The sequence below is a fragment of the Corapipo altera genome, unplaced genomic scaffold (assembly GCF_003945725.1).
Source record: "Corapipo altera isolate COAL_440 unplaced genomic scaffold, ASM394572v1 58, whole genome shotgun sequence".
In the NCBI taxonomy this organism is placed as follows: Eukaryota; Metazoa; Chordata; class Aves; order Passeriformes; family Pipridae; genus Corapipo; species Corapipo altera.
In genome coordinates this window covers 6,960,744-6,979,853 of record NW_020884898.1, presented here as the reverse complement: position 1 = coordinate 6,979,853, position 19,110 = coordinate 6,960,744, and the positions used below count along the sequence as shown (strand labels likewise).

The window sequence follows — 19,110 nt, the reverse complement described above, 5'->3', positions numbered from 1 at the left end:
AAATAGTCTCCAATCTTCTACACGTTGTCCAGTATGATTTCTGGTTGCTCATTTCTTCATAATTTTTGTGAGCAAAGGGAAAAACACTATTACTTTTAGGAAGCAATTCGAACAATATCAAGGCAAGTGTAGCTTCTGAGGTTTATAATGACATCACTGAAATCTTTGCTACATCTAGAACATTTAACACATTTACTTATTTACTTTCTACATTTACTTCACCTATTCCATTTCTCCAGGCATGTAAGGAATGTCCAGTTTCCCTTTGGTATTTATCAGGCTTAATATGTAAGTGATGGAAACTCACAGGGAAAAAACGTTTCCTTTTAATACCAATGACAACATCCTAATAAAGCTGATGATGTCAAGTATGAAGTGTAGAGATCTACCAACTTGGCCTATCTAGAATCAGCAGCCATATAGAAACTGTGTGCTTGAGACCTATACTAGCTTTAGATATTTTATATAAACTAGATCAAGAAACTGAGGTAGGAATATCCTCATTTAATTTTCATATGTTCTAAAGCCACGAGAAACTGTAGTAGCAATTCTTGACACCATAGTCCCATTATGTTGTATGATATTAACAGTTCTGTACATTTATTTTACATGTTTAACATTTCTGTGGAGGCAATTTTCAGTGCATATTTTATTTTTATATAATTTTAAATATAATACATGTCTTAGGTGCCCTATACTACAAGCAAAGGAAATCTCACTGAGAATGTTTCTGAGAGCATTACAATTGAAAATGTATACAATGTACTAAAAGCTAATTCTGTGAAAAATACTGGAAACACTGCAGTGTCTGTAGGTTTCTGTTTTCAAAAACAGTGTGAAAGGCAAGAGAAGAAGTCCGTATTCAAAGTAGTTTATTTTAATTTGTGAAACAATTACTTTTTTTTGGTCTTTTTCATATTTCACTGCCATTTTGCTCCACTGATTTCTTTCACGCATGCAGCACTTGCTGTCGTTTCTGCTTTTTCCCTGAAGAACCTGTGCATGGTGTAACTGTAATGTCCCTCAGCATCTTTCCAAAAACAATGTCATGAAATGTATGTAACTTTGTGCATCTTTCATCTGTTGTTCAAATTTCATTTTAGTTTATGCAACTTCTGTCTTCATTTTTGTAATAAAGCAAACTGACTTAAAGCATTTCAATCTGTATTTTCTTTATTACCGATAAATGCTGGGGTTTTTTTCTTGTATTATCTGCATTATGTATTTTGTAACTGAAGAGATTTTTTAGCATTGTATCAACATTTTTATTTCAACAATGTTTTTTCCAATAGTGAATACGAAACACCCATACACACAAAACCCAAAACAAAACCAAAAAAAACCACAAGCATCGCAAACCCAAAAAAGTCACTAAAAATAGAATTCCTGAATTTTACGTTTGGTTGATATTAGGTGGCTGCCATGCTACTGCACTAATGGAGCAAGTATGTGAAATGTCTGTGCAAATATGCAGCCTGAACACATGATCCACACTGATTTAATCTGCCTGCTTGAAACAGTTGTATCCCCAAAGGCAGATGTTTTACTACTGGGAGAAACTATATTGGTACACAACTCTTTTGTACCAAGTAGGGCTCTGCTGGCAGTTGCAGTTATGGCAGTGTGACTGTTTCAAATAAAAACATGCACCATATATTGGCAGCACTCATAATATTAATGCTCTTTTTGTAGCTAATGATACACAATAATTATATACTTAAACTATTCCAAGTATTACTTCTCAAAACTGTTGTCTTTGAATTTGCATCTGTCTTAAAGAAAATGCTGTCAAAATGCTGAAATACTTTATCAATTCAAATGCAGTTTGACTGATTTTCAGGTCTCCCGGCTACAGTGCTCTGCTTGCAGCTGTCATCCACTATAAAGATGCAAAAATCTCTCAGGTCTCTGTGGTATGCTCACAGTATGATTTTGAATTCTCCTAAATAAAGCAATTAAAATAATTTATCCTTTTATGTAATAGCAGTACTGAAACCACACATAATTGTGTGTTCTCAATACCCACGTCAATCTTAATTAATCTGCAGAGGTTCTTAGAAATTCCTCCAAGAGACATGTTCAGTAAATCTGCTGTCAGTTGGAGTGGAGGAAACTGGGACACAGGAATTTGCTTCCTCAAGGCCTTCTAAAACCTGGGTGCAGGCCTGATGCCATAAATCCCACAGAGCTGCCATGGTTGTGCAGCCTTTCCTCCCCAGTGCACAGGAGGGCTGGGATCTCTCTGTCCTCTTTTCTCTGGGGCTTCCCATAGAAGGAGGCAGTGGTAAAAACATACTCTTTACTACAGTGACTGAGCAAATACATGAAAAAAGGGGCTGTAATTACCTGATAACTCTTTAGGCATATTAGGGGTAGTTTGATGATGCTGGGAATATTGTTTTTTAAACTTTGCTTCAAAAGTAATAAATGACAACTCCGGAGAATATTTTCACAACACAGCACACTTTTTCTGGTAAATGAGGCCTCCTTGCCTTTCCCTTGTTATCCCTCAATGGCCACAGACAAGACATTGGCAGGAAAACTCGAGCTGTTATTTACATTACTATTCTTTCATTTAGCTCTTGTATCAATGTCTATTAAGACACCCTCCAATGAGAAATGATGTAAAGGACCATTAGAGGAAATGCAAACTCAAGTCCTACTTACTCAGTATCCTGAGAGAGTCATGATACAAGAAATTTTCCTGTGAAAATTTAAAGGAAAAGAGTATTTTTAGAAAATTTGTTGGCAAGAGGATCTCAGTCATAATAAAGAAAAACTCCCTCACTCAGATACGTATCAGAACATTGCAACTGATAGATATCATTTTAGACATGCTTATTTTAGTAGATCACTTCTGTATAAGTGATAATCTTGGTGGCACCACAGACTCCTTTGACTGTGAGTGCCCATCTCTCCGTGTGTTGTTTTCTCTTCAGTCTATTCTTTACAGCTGCTCTTGCTGCCAGTGAAAATCACTGAAACTCCACTACCAGCCAGCTCAGATTTCATTGGAAATGGGAGACAATGAAGATCTGTCATTGTGAGTGGAAGAAAGTTAGAGGAAATCACCTTTTTAGTTAGTTACCTCAGAGTCCATGATACTGTCCCCTTATTTTTCAAAGCTGTGTCAAGTGTGTCTGTCAGAACATATTACTCAATTGTGCAGTACAGAGCACACACATCCTCACGTGCTTGTACAGTGCCCTCAGCTGTATCTGTCCTAGCAGAGAGTTATAGGAAAAATCACCGAGGAAGAAAAAGCATTAAAATTAATGTCGATTATAGCCTTGTTAGCATCTTTTTGTATTAAGGAACGGGATAGAAAAGAATAATACTTACTGTCACGTTCTCTTTTGCATCGACCATTCCCCCAGTAAATGTTGTACAGAATCATATTAATTTTTTACAAGTTGATGTTGCAAATGCAGTGAATTGTTTATTTAATTTGAAGGTAGACATGTAGCTGCTGGGCACTTACCTGGCTTAAAAGCCCAGTTTATTGGTATAAATTGCTAAAAACAGGTTGTGGTCTTTATTCCCTTTTGCCTGCCGTGATTTTTATCTCAGTAAGGAACAGGAGTGCTTAGTAATAGGAAGCTCTTGGACAAAGCTAAGATATTGTTCCTCTTCTAATTTATAGTCTTACAGCATCATGCCAATCTAACTAAAAAAGCTGGGTACATGCTACCTTCACATGCTACTCAAGATAGAGTTCATTCTTCATTTGATGGGTGTCACAAAGTCCTTGCATCCTGGTCAGCCAAAGTAAAGGAGCTGGAGCACAAAACAGCTCTGTCAAAGCCCTCTTGGAGATTTCCTGCTGGAAAATGAAGGAGGAAGATGCTCTGACAGGCAATGAGCAAAGCTGTGCAACTCCCACAATATAGATACATCCATTTTCAATTCAAGGAAATGCAAAGCATTAAAAGGCAGTGAAATATAGGTATCAGATATAATGAAAAGCCATAATTTGAATATTTGCAATTCCCTGCCTCTGACACCTCACAGTTTTGTATACATATTGTATATATTTTTATATCTGGGATGGACCTGTGCTACAGATGTATGTTACCTGTTTGGAATTCTGTAACACTTCTGATGAATTCTTTTGGGTTTTGCCATTGTTATTTTTCTCATGATAGGCTTGTTTTCCAGATGTGAATCCATTTGCTTGTTGTTTTTTTTTCCCATCTCTAAACCTTTAGCTTGGCAGAGCTTGTTCTAGCACTTGTCTTGCCCTTCCACTGTCATATTATTTACTGGTAGAAAACAGCTCTTTAATTTTTTGGTACTGCATTATGATTGTTCGGATGCTCATCAATGGATACAAAATTTTAAGATCTATGTTTTCTGTCTTTTTAGAGGTTTTGATTTAGAATATGCATTTGTAAGCCTTTCAGTCTTAAGTTCCAGATCAGATATAAAATCTAAGACAATATTCATAGACAGTGCAGAAACAATTCTTATGGTTGGGCACCTTTTAAGAGTCAGTACAACAGTGCAGCTCAAGAAGATGACAAGCAAGAGTATGTTTTTCCTTCCTCCCAGTGCAGTATGTTCAAATTCCTCCTCTAGTTCATAATTTTTAACTAGTTCAGCTTGAGAGCATTTCTTACTTTATCTTCTGATTGACCTGAAAGAAAGGACAAAATGCACGATATGCCTGCACTCATGCATATGTAGCAGCCAGGTGCTTCCCTATGAGCTCAGAAAGTCTTTTACATCATTGCCATTTTTCCTTAAAAATTTAAATTACTGGAAAAGGGTGGGGACTATGTAGAATTATCTATCTTTCATCTTAACTTTAATCCATGTCTGCTAAGGAGGAGGGGAAGGGAAGAAAAGCAAAAGAAGGTGCTAACTTGCTTCTTTTCCAGCAACAAAATTAAAATCACTGAACATCTGAAAGGGACCTCTGGAATTCATCTTGTCCAACCTCCCTGCTCTAGCAGACTAGTTATTACAAAGTTTGCAACTATTATTTTATTGTACCAGCAACTGAATATATAGAACGTGATTCTGTCAGAGTACAGAGAAATTCTGTCACCTCCAAGAACGTACATTGATGTAACGTCATTCTGAATATCCCAGTGTTGCCTATTTAGTTCCTGTCACTTTATGAGGAAGCAATAGCTTTAGTTTTCCATGTATGAAGTATTCCATGTATACCTGTACACTGGAGCAGGTTGCCCAGAGAAGCTGTGGATGCCTCATCCCTGGAAGTGTTCAAGGCCAGGTTGGATGGGGCCCTGAGCAAACTGGTCTAGTGGAAAGTGTCCCTGACTGTGGCAAAGGGTTGGAAAAGGATGATCTTTGAGGTTCCTTCCAACACCATTCTGTGATTCTGTATACATGTACAGATGGTGACTCTCTAGACCTGCTTCCCTTTAGGGTATCCAATGGAGACTCCTTAAAGGAATTCAATCTGAATTTGCATTTGAGGGGCCAGAAGATTTATCTTTCCACTTAGTTCTCTTCACTGGAAAATTACTTGCCAAAGCTCTCCGTTGCTCTTTCCCATAAAATAATGATTTCTGCAAAAATGTTCAATTATTTTATTAGACACTGTTAGAAATATTCAACAAGTGAGAACTTGAACATTTCCAATACTTCTCGTGACATTTATATAAACTTGCTTCAGGGTTTTTTTTATTACATTTCTGAATTTTTTTTAGATCTTATTTCCATAAGTATTCATTGATAAGCACTTTTTCAAAGAAGTGGATGAATGAAGTGACTTTAAGGTTGTCGGTTTCCTTCATTATCATGGCAAGGTGTATTATATTACTCATGCCACATTCTCTATAACAAAAAGCATGTCATTTTAAATTTAGCATATTTTTGACAAATTATAATTAAAACTTGCTCAGAACTCTGGAACTTACACTTTTTTTTCTCCAAGCAGTGCTTTAAAAGGCTCCCTATGGTTAGACTATTAAGTCAGGTATACAATAATTCTTTTCAAAAAATTGCTAAGAACCTATTCTCTCACATTAACATTGAATTTTTATGATTTAAAAAAAGTTTGTTTTCAACCAGGAAAAAAATTGCAAAATGTATAAATACTTTGTTATTTTAGATCACAGAGTAGAATTAGTATTTTGAGTCCATTTAGTATATACTGGAACACTAAAAAACACCAAAAGTGTAAAATCATTTCTTTATTTTAACTTTCGTTTTGCATTGTTTAAGAATTGTTGCAGTAAAGTTAAACCAAATTTAATTTAATGCAACACTTTTTGATAACAAAGGTTCTTTTCAAAGTTGGTGGAAAGGCTATATGTAGTATGACATTAATATTACTTCCAGTCATAGAATTAGAACTTCTGTTGATGTCATAACATTATAACATTACAACAAAAAGTTTTAAGAAAAAAATTGACATTGTCTTGAAACCATAGATATATTAGTATATGATTTTTGAAAGCATTTGGGAGAGGCCTAACCCTGCTTTAATAGTAATTGGCTTTAGTTTTACAACTAACTTTTGTGGGAGCAGATAGAAAAGTACAAAATCTTAAGGAAGAACAGAATTAAGCCACCAATGAACTTTTAAAATATTAATTGCATATGTTTTCATTAAGACTAAAAATAAACTGTAACATAGGTACTTTTAAAACACAAGACAGCCCAATTTCTATGTTTCTTCAGAAGAAAAAAGTAAATGAAGAACCTCAGACAGGTCAGAAGGGTGATAACAGCCATGCTCCTCACCCCACCACAGGATGTGACCATGTTCCCGTTATTCAGAAATCAGACTTATGAAACAGAAATCTGTATGAACAAGTGGGTTTCAAGTAGGAAAAATAGGACTTGAGACAGGTTAGGCAGTGGTAAGGATGGGGAATGCTGAATGTAAAGGAAATTATCTATCACGAAGAGATAGAAAAAAATATGTAACAGTCAAATACTTAGGTCTCACATGTACCAAGAAGATCAAAAATGAAAAACAGAGTCTCCCCCTCAACTATGGCAAGTATTATACAAAGGAGCAATATTGCTACTGTAAACATTTCCTTCACTTGACAGTGAAAATACTGTGTAGGCTTTTCTGTCACTGAGTCATTTGGGATGGGAAGCTTGCCACTTCACAATGTTCCAGTGACACTGGAAATGCTGTTCACAGCAGTGAAAAATGTATCTCCCCGTAGTAAAGAACTCCTAACACTGCATTAAAAATAAGGAAAAATCCTAAAAATAAACCAGAAAAAAACCCAACAAATAATCCCTTTTAAAATATGGATTTTTCTCCTCCACATTCTGTTTAGTGGTCAAGAATGTACAGAGATGAAAACTTCACAGTATAAGGTCTCTAAAACCGAACTCTATAGAATTTACTGGTATTTTGTCAGTTGAAACATATGATCTTTTCAATAAATTGGAATTGAATATCCACTTATACTTTCCTGACAATTCAGACTGGTAAATAAAAATGACTGAAGCTTACAAAAGAAGTCATCAAATAGGTGGGTGGATGTATGGATAAAGTAAGTTTTGGAAGATGTATCAGAAATTATAGTAATTACTTAGGAATGTTGAGGTTAAAAAAAGGGAAGAAAATGAATTAATGTGAAATGTCAAACTTCCAACATTGCTGATGGAGCAATGCATAAATGTTACTTTATTTCATTGCTGCACCATTATTTTTGTAATTTATGTAGTGTTTTTTAAGTCTTTCTGAAGAAAACAGAATAACTTTGAAGTAATATGTGTCTGTTTTTCTGTCTATCCATCCATGTAAATATTTACACTGAATTCTGGCTTATTGCATAATAACATTGTGAAGAACACTTCTATAATAAAACAACCTGTATAATAGATAATGAAATCAATTGCATAGAAGTAAAATGCTCCCCTTCTTTTGAAAACAATTCTTACTTTTCCATTTCAGAGTCCTACACTAAGACTAGTCTAAGAATGAATATTTATCTATTTAGAAGCCTGCAAAAAATTTTTTTCAAATTATATATTTGAAATGGTAAATAGATATTAAAATTAGTTAAGCAGAAAAATGAAAGCTTGAATGCTATGCTTAATCTGAAAACAATCCACAGTGTTTTGGGGAGGCGGAAGAGAAAGAAAAGGAAGATGATATTTTAAAGTAGTCCCATTTATTTATTTATATTCTGTTACATCCACTGGAGTTTGCTCCAGGACAGAGTATCACACTAGGCAATTGTCACTGGCCAATTTCTGAGCCAGGTGACAGCCTCTTGAATTAGCTGGTACATGAACCATTGCTGAGCTGGCTTTTTTCCCATAGTTTATTGATCAGATTCAAATCTTCTCCTGTATAAGGGTCATCTGAGTTCACAGATACAGCAGTGGTTGTTCACCTGAAAATCACACTATTCAACAGAGTTTATAGTATTGCTGTCTGTTATAGAAATATCAACCAAATCAAAAAATTAAAATAATTTTTTTCTGAGTTTTGTAATGAAGTAAAATTAACTAAGCATCAAGTCTCATAATACAAACACAGAAAGCAAGATCAAGTGTAGAATACGTTTATTTTGAAGTGAATGATTGCATTTTCAAGGTACAAGACTAAACTAAATGAGGTCCTAACCTTATAATGATTTAATGATATGCATATTTTTCCTCATACTAATTTATTATAGACTAACTGTGTGCAACTGTTTGTAGATTAAATAGCTTGAATTAACTTGACTGAAGACTTTTTTACTCTAATTCAAAAAATGACCTTTTCAAGAATAAATACTCTATTGGCACTCTCTTAAATCTTTCAGTAATTAGAGTCAGAGAATCATAATTATATTTGAAATGTAGAAAATGATAGCTTGTATCAACTATTATTATGTTGAGCATTTAAAATGTTTTCTTTAGGCTGCTTACTGATACTCTCAATCTTGGAATGTTGAGATATTATTTGTTATTTAATAATGCCATTTATGCTCTTTGACCATATTGGAATTTTGGCAGTGGGAAAGTATTATGCAGAAGAAAATGTTTTTTGTGATTTTAATCAGGTAATATTCATGCTTAATCTTCAGGACTGTTTATTCCCAGTAATTTCTGAATGGTTAATTTCTAAACATCCTTTAGTCTCCTGATCAACAGCTTTAAAACTTTAGAAAATGCTATTTTAGGATTAATTTTATTAATAAGTGTTAATTTTCCTTCCTTCAAGACACTCTTTTTAATGGTCTTGGACTCGGTGCTGTCATTGGCCTGGGAGTGGCAGCCCTTTTATTAATCCTGGTTGTGACTGATGTAAGCTGCTTCTTTGTACGACAATGTGGATTGCTAATGTGCATCACCAGGAGGATCTGTGGGAAGAAGAGTGGTTCAAGTGGAAAAAGTAAAGAATTGGAAGAAGGAAAGGCTGCTTACTTGTGAGTATTAAACACATATGCTGGAAACATCATTAAAAGAAAAAGTTGGCTGTCCAGCTTATATTGACTTTATGGCCATTTTGTGGTGTGGCAAAGGGAATTAATAAAGTGGTTCTATTACTTGGAAAAGGAAATGTGTAGAATTGTTTATTGCCTTTAAAAGAAAAAATGAGACACAAGGAATTTACCGTACCTCACTTTAGGATGACCTCTTTGTCCAGTTTGACACAAAGGAAATCAATTGTAATGCAGTATTAGTTACAAGCACATATTTGGTTCATGAGGAGCAGGTAACAGATCATTGTTAACTCCATTTCTGCAAATCCATCTTTAAACTGCTAATACCCAAAACCTCAGCATATGGTTGTGACAGTGCCAGTAAATCTGAGAGTGAAGGATGTAGTGTTTTAAAAAATCCATGAAAGAATTTTTCTTCTCAGATATAGCACTTGATGGAAAAAATCCTTTTTCTTGCCCAGAGACTTTAAGAATGAAAGGTATTGTTGATTTTTTTAAAGTAGGAATGCTGAATTAGATGTGGGTGAAATGGTGGTGTGATTGTTCTTCGTAACAATAGTCAATGGTTGCTAAACATGAGTGGGAAATAAACAATCCTAATTATCACAAATAGCCTTCTGTAGTGGCTACTCCATCAGACAAAGGTGAATGAACTGATCATTTATGTGCAAATATGGTCCCTTAATTAAGAGTGGATACTGAGATCTCTGGCAAAACAGTTCAACTACTAATTGCATAAAATAACCATACTTTAGAGACCAAGCCTTTACAGGGCTTTCAATATGTAACCTGGAAAGAGGATTATTTGTGGTCCTCTATTTTAAACAGTTCCATTTTTTTACTAAAATATGCTTAATTTCCTGATTATATTCATCTGGTAGACAACTTATGCATACACTGTAATGTATGAAAGAATGCTGTCTTTGTGTGGTTGATTAATATTTACTGGTCCAATTCCTCTGTGCCTCTCCCAGCAGTCAGGCATAACAGTTTATTGTCCTGCAGCGTCCTAGATCCCGTCCTTCCCCAGGTGCCTGTAAGAGCAGAGTAGATTTTGCAGCCTTCATTATTCACAGCTGTAACAGGTTTCCCCATTGCCAGTACTGGAGGCGTAAAAGCCTTTTTTTGGTTTTAATTCTGGCTCTTGGGTTTCAGACTGTGTCTTCCTTAACTTGACTACACATCTTGGTTGGTTTCTTCTTAAAAGAGGTTCCCTTTTGCAAACAGCTCCATAGAACAAAACCAGTTGTAAGCAAGCAGAGACTACTCCCATCAAATAAGGCTTCTGAATAGAAGTCATGCCATAAAATAATTGTTTCCTAGTTCTCCCCATCTTACAGCAAGAGAAAGATTAAGGATATTTTTTCTATTGTGTGAAACCGGCCTGTCTGGATCAATAGAATCAAGATGTGAAGCTTCTGGCTCTGGCTCAGCTGTCCTTTCCTGTTGAGCACAGCACTTCAGTTTATGCTTTAATTTCCCATTCAAGGAGTGACCAAGTACAAATTGGTGTACAGACCCTCCTGAACAGGAAGACCTTAGGGAAATAAAGCTGCAAATGTCACTTGACAGCAGTTTATACCTTGTTATCAACATCATACCCAAATGACATTCCATGCTGTCCCAGGAAAGCATAAAGCTGGTCTCTTAATATTAATTCTTCCATGACACGTATTTTAAAAGAACAACTATGTTATTTAACTATATTTCTTTTCATTGCTGGAGTGGTCTTCAGTCAGTCAGGTCCTAAAATACTTGTGACAGTTCTTATTTTAGCCTGTTCTCTGCACTAATAAACTGTCAGGCTAAAATTTCAGGACAGACTTGAAAAATCAAAATTTGAATTTATTTCATGCTAACAGCTATTCCCTAAAATACACTGACATTTCCTCATTTTAAATATGTCAGTTTGCATTCTGGATTTTTGAGCGGGTTTGTGGTATGGTTCTTGGTTACACTTTGGTTGTAGGATATATATACAGTAATTAATTATGTTCCATATGCAATTAATGTAGGTGATCCAATGCATGTAACATACACACAGCCACCTAGAACAAAAATGACATAATGCATTTCCTGTAAATCACTTTCTCTTCTTTGGAATTCTAAAATGTTACACAGTTTGTACATTCTGCACATGTATGTGAATGCTGCTCATGAATAATATGTTTTTTAGGTTTTTGGTCATGCAATAATGTTTGTAAGACTCTAAATACATTGAAAAACCAAGCAGAACTTATCAGTCCCTCCACCAGTCCAACTTAAATCCGTAATCTTTTCATAGATATGAGGTAGCCATGACAGTTTACTGCATCATCCAAAATGAGCTTTGAATCCATGTGTGTCTGAAATGTCATTTGCAGAGGTGAATAAGCACATACAGGATTGGGGGTTTTGGGTTTTGTTTGTTTAGGGTTTTTTAATAGACACAATCTTTAAGACTTCTACCCATTGTTTCTTCTCCAGTCAGTTTCTGTATCTGTGCTAAACTCTTATTAACCTACAAAGATTTTCCTTAAGGATACCTACCAGAAGATGGTAGAGTTTTCTAGATAGTTCCTGTTGCAAAAGACAGTTTAACGATTATTTTGTCAGAAACTATATGAAAATGTGAGACATGAATTAGAGAAGCGTTTAACCAGGTCTTTGCTGTAGCCCATTGCAGACTGACTGCTCGCTAGAATATCAAAGGTCCAGAAAATAGTCTGTTAAATATAAAAGTGATTGTTCATCTGTAACTCAGTTACCCTCTGTTTCCAGACTGCAGCTGAGAAAGTTCTGGGATACAATTCCTGATCTGATGACAGGAATAGAGATGAAATATTTGCATGGAAAGAGGTTTTCTTTTTGGAAATAAATATAGATTGGGTATACTTTGATCTACCTTTTGAGAGTAAAATTATATGCAAGTTACTTAATACTTTTAGTAAGTTCTGTTAATGAGTAAGTATTGTTAATAATTCTGTAGCAGTGACCAGTTATTTCCATATCATGGTCATATTACTGAGAGCAGCCATGCAGAGAAGGACTTGGGGATTCTGGCTCATGAAAAGCTGGACATGAGCCAACAAAATGCTCTCAATGGCCCAGAAACCCCCCGTGTCTTGGGCTGCATCCAAAGCAGTGTGGGCAGCAGGAGAGGGAGGAGATTCTGCCCCTCTGCTCTGCTCTGGTGAGACCCACCCACAGTGCTGCCTCCAGCTCTGGGGTCCCCAGCACAGGAAGGACATGGACCTGTTGGAGTGAGTCCAGAGGAGGCCACCAAGATGATCAGAGGGACAGAGCACCTCTCTATGAGGGCAGGCTGAGAGAATTGGGGCTGTTCAGCCCTAGAGAAGAGAAGGCTACAGGGAGACCTTTGTCATTCTTTCAGTACTTGAAGGGGGCTTACGAAAAAGATGGGGACAGACTTTTTAGAAGGCGATGTAGGGATAGGACAAGGGTAATGGTTTTAAAGTGAAAGAGAGTAGATTTAGATTGGACAAGAGGAAGGACTTTTTTACAATGAAGAAGGTGAAACACGGGAACAGGTTACCCAGAAAGATGGTGGATGTCCCATCACAGGAAAAATTCAAGGTCAGGTCAGACAGGGCTCTGAGGAACCTGATTTGGTTGAAGATGTCCCTGCTCATTGCAGGGGGTTTGGACTAGATAACCTTTAAAGGATCCTTCCGACCGAAACTATTCTATGATTCTGTGACTACCAACAAAACACAATGACAATACTCGCTGGTCCATCTTCTTTATAATCCATTGTCTAATTAGCACAATGGTTATTCATTTACTTACATGTGAGAGACTAGCATTTGTTCTTAAATGGGGGGAAATATGACACAGAAACAGTTTTTTCTATCAGTGAAAGCAGAAGGGGTTAGATTTTTACCACACAAGGGCTCTTTACGCCACTCTGGCAGCTGGGGTTGTCACAATCTCAGGAGATTAAAGCACACTTCTGCAGTGTGTATACAAACATAATGACTCTTTAACACTGCCAGAAAACTTCAAGTATAACTAGGCTTCAAATCCTATATTTATTATACTATGTTAGGGAAGTTTACATCTATTCCCACGAAGAGGCTGTTGCCGTATTATTAATCATAAGCAAAATGCTCTTTTGAGATGCTAATTCATCATGTTTGCAGAGTTAGGTAAGTAACCATGGATACAGGATGCTTTGAAGACTTCAAGGAATTGGGAACACACTGTTAAATGTGTCTTGGTGGTGTTAGTCACTGATAATTAGTTCTGCCTTTCTTTTGCCAACTTTTGAGAGCAGGGATCTGGGTAATTCGTTAGGTGCAATGTATATGGTTAATATGATGATAAGAGACTAAGACTCTTTTAATAATTTTTAGGAAAGATGGATCAAAAGAACCAATAGTGGAAATGAGAACAGAGGATGAAAGAATTACCAATCATGAAGATGGGAGTCCAGTAAATGAGCCAAATGAGACAACTCCCCTCACAGAACCAGAGTAAGTAGGCTGATATTCCCTGGAGTTTCACACAAGCTCCTCTTGGCTGCATGGATGGACTGGATTTCCTTCAGTCTGGGGGGAGATCCACAGTATCACCAGAATGGCCTGCTGTGGCAGCACAGTGTATGAGTGTGAGGCTGGTTGGTTTGCTTGTTTTTTTACAATAATCCATCTAAATCACGGTACCCCACATATACTGGCTGAAGATATCACGAGACATTTTTCTCTGCTTTCTGTGACCCAGAGTACAACCACATCTGGGCATTATCCAGCCCTTGGGTGGCAACATCAGACAGAGTCAATCCTGCAGTGTGTCTTTACAGCACCACCTGTTCAGAGATTAATGAGCCTCCAGGGAAATTTTCTGCTCTTCCCTGCTGCCCTGACTCCTGAGGAGCAACTCCTGTGTTCTTGGTCAACACAGGTCCAGACTCATCAGCAGCCTTTGCCCAGCCCTGGCCCTGGTGGGATATGGACCAGGCACCCTGCTGCTGCTCCCATTTCTGCCTGTTGCATTCTTGGGGCTGGAGGCTCAGGACAAGGCTTTTCCTGTGCTCCCTGGCTCTCAGAATGCACTAGAGCTTGCCCCAGTGCTCCCCTGCCATTCCTGGCTAGCCTCCAAACCCCGAGGGGAACCTTGGCCAGCGGAGGCAAGTCACAGCCCACACTGCCTTCCCTCACAGCCCCAGCACCTGCAGCCACCTTACTCCCCAAGCTCTCCTGACTCTGCAGTGGTGACTGAGCAGTACAAGGATTTTTTAAATTGGTCACAGCTGATCTTTACCACCCACTCAGAAGTTATTCACCATGCTGGGAATCTCCTGACTCTCACAAATAGCTTTAGATTGACACACACACATCCCATAGGTAGGGTACAATGATCCTGTGCCCCAGAAACCCAGCTCCTCACAGGGTAGCCCCTTCCTGCTTTCATTCATTTCACTGAGAGCTTAGCTGAGTATTTAAGTCCTCATGGTGTAATTGGATTAACTGAGCTGAAGGGCAGCTGCTTTGCTCTGTTTCCTTGTGCCCCCTTCCAGTCCCTGCAAGTTTCTCTCGGCACAGAAACTGCAGCAGTTCTCACGCACGCTCGCAGGCTTCAGCTGCCTCCTGAATCAGCACAAGGCTGATCCCCACAGCACAGTTGTGGGAATCCGGGGTCCTGACAATCAGGTCCTCTCCTCTTTTGCTGATGCAGCCCCTGGAACAGATTAAATTGGGCAAAGTGGCTGTTGTTTGTACCTGAGCAACAGTTTTCAATACCTAGATGGACCATAAATTTGCGAGCTGGTATTTTGCTAAGCTTTCTGTTACAATGAGAGCTTCCAATGCTTTTTTTTCTTTAAAAATTTAGCTTGAAGAGAAACTAATTTGTCAATAAAGGTGATGACAGTACCATTCTTTCTATTGAGAGCCCAAATACTGGTGTTAAAGGGCATGAACTGCTTGCTCAAGAGTTTAATTTCTGTGCCTCAAAAGTTGATTGATTTTAAATTATTAAAGAAACCTCCAAGTTTCTTTGGTTGGAGCCTAACATTTTGCATGTACTATGAAAATCTCCTACCTCACGAGATTGTAAAGCTGTCAGGGCTACAAAGACATAATAAATATAGAAATTTACCTGATCATTATTTGATGAAGTCACAGTTGTTTTTTTAAAAGGAGAGGGCGTTCTTATAAAACAGTTTCTTTTTTTCTTTTGCCATTATCTAAATTGCCATTATCTGCAAAAGCCAGAACTGTTAATAAAAAGGTATTTTACTGGCTGTCATTGACATCTGTAGTAAACAAGGAGTGTGTTAAGTAACTGCACATTAAGCCATATACTTCTTTGAAGAACCTGTACCTGAAGACTTTAAACTTGTGTTAATTAAATCATTGTGGAATTTGCTGAATGACTAGTGATATGTTTGCTTTTCATATTAAAATTTATAATGAGGGGCACAGTGGAGAACCCACAGTTATCTAAAGAGTCAGGGGAATGCAGCTGTAAACACTGTACAAGTCTAGCAGGCCTTGGATATCACAGAATATGTTAGTGGGTAAGGAACCAGGGCCACAATTGTTCAGGTTTCAAGACTATTTGTAGCACTAGATCTTGCAAATACAAAAGAGATGCATCTAGCAGGGGACATGATACCAGGAAAAATCCAGTTACATTCATTCTGCTTGTCACAATCTTTAGAACAACTGACAGGAGTGAAATATGAGAAAGTTAAAATCAAAAATGTTTTATTATCTTAGGGGAGGGGGAAATAATCAGTCCCTGTTCTCATGGGGAAAAAAACCACTGAAATTAAATCATAGTAACAACTGATAAGGATTTTGATGTGTATTATGTCTTTGAAAGAATAGGACTGCTAAGAGATATTAATAATAATGACAGTTTCCTTCTTGGTATTTTTTTCCCCTCACAACCAATGGCAAAAGGCAGCAGTTGAAGGCAGAGCAGGACAGAGGTCAGCTAAAGATTTGGGACAGTGCCACTTAGTAAACTAAAGATGAAAAGAGCACCATGCAACCAGGACACCTGGAGGGACACCACTGGTACTAGGGCAACACATAAAGACCTTTGGCTTGGATGTGGGTCATAACCAATAAAACAGAGAAGCACGAGTGAGATGCCACTAACGGAGGATGCAATAGAGAAGAAGTCAGTCTCTCAGTAGGAATAACGCAAAGACACGTTTCCAACAACAGCCAGAAAGGCACATGCTGGGCAGGCTGAGGATGACCAGCAGCGATCTTGGAGAGAAGGGCTTAGCCTGCAGGAAAGAAAAGTTTCAAGGACATTCCAGGCAGGCACTGTTCACACATGATGGGATGCATTCTGACTAATTCTGGCTGTTTTAAATGTATACAAGATAAGCCTTGAGGTTAAATTAGATGAAATATTTTGAATAATTAATTGAATTATTTTGAATAATGCCAAATTATACTCAGAACCTTAAATGCAATTTAAGTAATTGTGGGAAATAACTAGTAAAGAGATTACTTCCTCTTACAACAACAATTTTCATTGTATTGCTCAGTATATCATTTGCCAGTCTATGTTTTACTTATCTCAGGTAAGAATCTTGTCAAAGCCAGGTTTGGAATCCTTCTGTGACAGATTAGCTCAAAGCACTTTTACCTGCAAGTCAACAAGTTTTAATCATTCTGGCAGGAAATCAATTTAAGCAGTGCATTTCATATCACACTTCTGTAATATGATTAAAATACCACATGCAATGTGAGACTATAATTACCTTCCTAGCTGACATTATTGTGTTTCCAGTATTGGTTGAATATTTCTTAGTATTAATGAAGTTGGGTAAATTCCAATATTAAAATGGAGCCATTTTCCTCTAAAATAGGAAAGTAAACATGCTAGTTAAAGTTTTGTATGGGTAATAGCAGCAGACATTTGCAGTTAGACCACACGCAGTGCTAGAGGAAGTCAATATTATTAATGATTGATTGCAACCAGCATCTGATTAAAGCAAAAAAACTTTTAAAGTTCTCTAGTACTTTTTTTTTTCTCAAAAGGCTTTTATTATAAAATGTTTTAAGATTTGAAAGGATTAGTTTACGCAGCTGAAATATATAAAATAATTTCAAATAGATGTAGCTAAAGAAAAACTAGGTGTATGAAAATTGGTGTAAGTAGAACATTTAAACTTGAATTAATTAATGGAAAGATGAAATTTATTGAATTTGTTCATAAAGATTAAATATGAATTAATATTTGAAACAAATGGAGGCGAAAATTAAAAAAAATCCCAAAATGTTGTCATAGTCAAAAAGAATAATGTCTAATGATAACTGTACTCATAATTCACATCATGTAAAAAAATCACCACAAGTTTTTAAAGACAATAAGGTCAAAGAGTGCTGCGTGGACTTTGTGACAAAGAAAGTTTTGAGGACTAAAATTTTTTATTTGTTCATAGTCCTTTTTTCTTTGTTATTCCTCATTTGTATGTAAACCAAGGCTAATTTGATCACAATGTTTGTATGAACATGGATTTTAGTGATGCCTTGTATCCTTCAATAGGGTTCTAGCAAACCTTCCTATTTCAAGTAATTTGAAATTATTTGTAACACAGTCTTAATCCACTTTGACCCATTTATTTAAATTTCCACACAGTATATTCTGTCAATTGCCCAGTTTTTACTTTGACTAAATATTTCCTCCCTTTCAGCACCATCTTTTGAAAAATTACTGCGCCCTTATTAAAACTAGATTAAATTAGATTTTTTTTTCCTTTTTTTAATGGTAGTTTATCAGATCTTTGACACATGTGCCTGCTCACCTGAAATGCATCTCACGAGCTGCGCCTCCTCTGCTCCAGTGTCTAATCCTCTGTTAAAAACATGTTTGTGTTGATTCTGTTGTTTCTATTCATTCAGCCGTCCTGTTGTGGGCTGAAATCTGCTTCCCTTGGGTGTGCCAAGGGAAACACTCAATTAGTAGGGACCTCCCTCTGTGCTCAGAGCCAGACAGCTGATAATACACCCCATGTATTTTACTGTAACAGAACAAGTTAGTCTTTTCTTTGATTTCTCTCAGATATGGGTTGTGCTCACCGTTTAACCTCCACATAAACAGCATCTTTCTTAGTTCTTTTCAGGTGGCTTAAATTTCATAAGGCTGGGAATTTGGGTATTGTTTTGTTTTATTTGCTGTCATTAAACACTGTTATTACAAGACATTCCTAAGGGATTCCTCAGACAGATTTTGAACATTTTATTGCTCTTTGGGACATCAAAGCAATCACAGTGGAAATTTACTGAAAGATTTAACAGTTATTATGAATAAAAAAGACATATGCAAACCCGAACTGGAATCACAATTAACAGCTATTATGCCCAGGAGACATTATTACAGGAACATCTCAGTAATCCATATATCTTCTTGGCAGCTATATTTTTTGATAGCTAATTACTGGCAGTAAGAAATCAATGATTTTCAAGATCTTTTCGAATGAAATCACATTCGAAAGGGTGGGGATTCTTTTGCCATTGGTATTAAGCATTATAAAAATCCTTAGAGTTTTCACTAAGTTGGTCTTAGAAGAGTTGTAAGTTATTAATGAAGCTATATTGTGTGATCTATGAAAATTAAGTTATAGAAGTTTCTAAATAACTATGCACTGTAAGTTCTTTACCTATGTCTTGCTATAATCTTCTTTTGTATACAACTGAATTTACATTAAGAAACAGACATTAAAAAAGAGTTTAATCCACCTACAGCTGGACTGTAGGTGTTCCAC

At 36.8% G+C, this 19,110-nt stretch overlaps 1 protein-coding gene across 1 annotated transcript in view; it reads left to right on the top strand.

Annotated features, from left to right (window-relative positions):
• The window catches only part of NCAM2 (neural cell adhesion molecule 2), a 277,252-nt gene that overhangs the window by 251,532 nt on the left and 6,610 nt on the right, over positions 1-19,110 (top strand). Inside the window, exons 16-17 of the mRNA XM_027648691.1 lie at positions 9,155-9,359; positions 13,733-13,852. Coding sequence (XP_027504492.1) covers positions 9,155-9,359; positions 13,733-13,852 — 325 coding nt within the window. The remainder of the gene's footprint in view (positions 1-9,154; positions 9,360-13,732; positions 13,853-19,110) is intronic.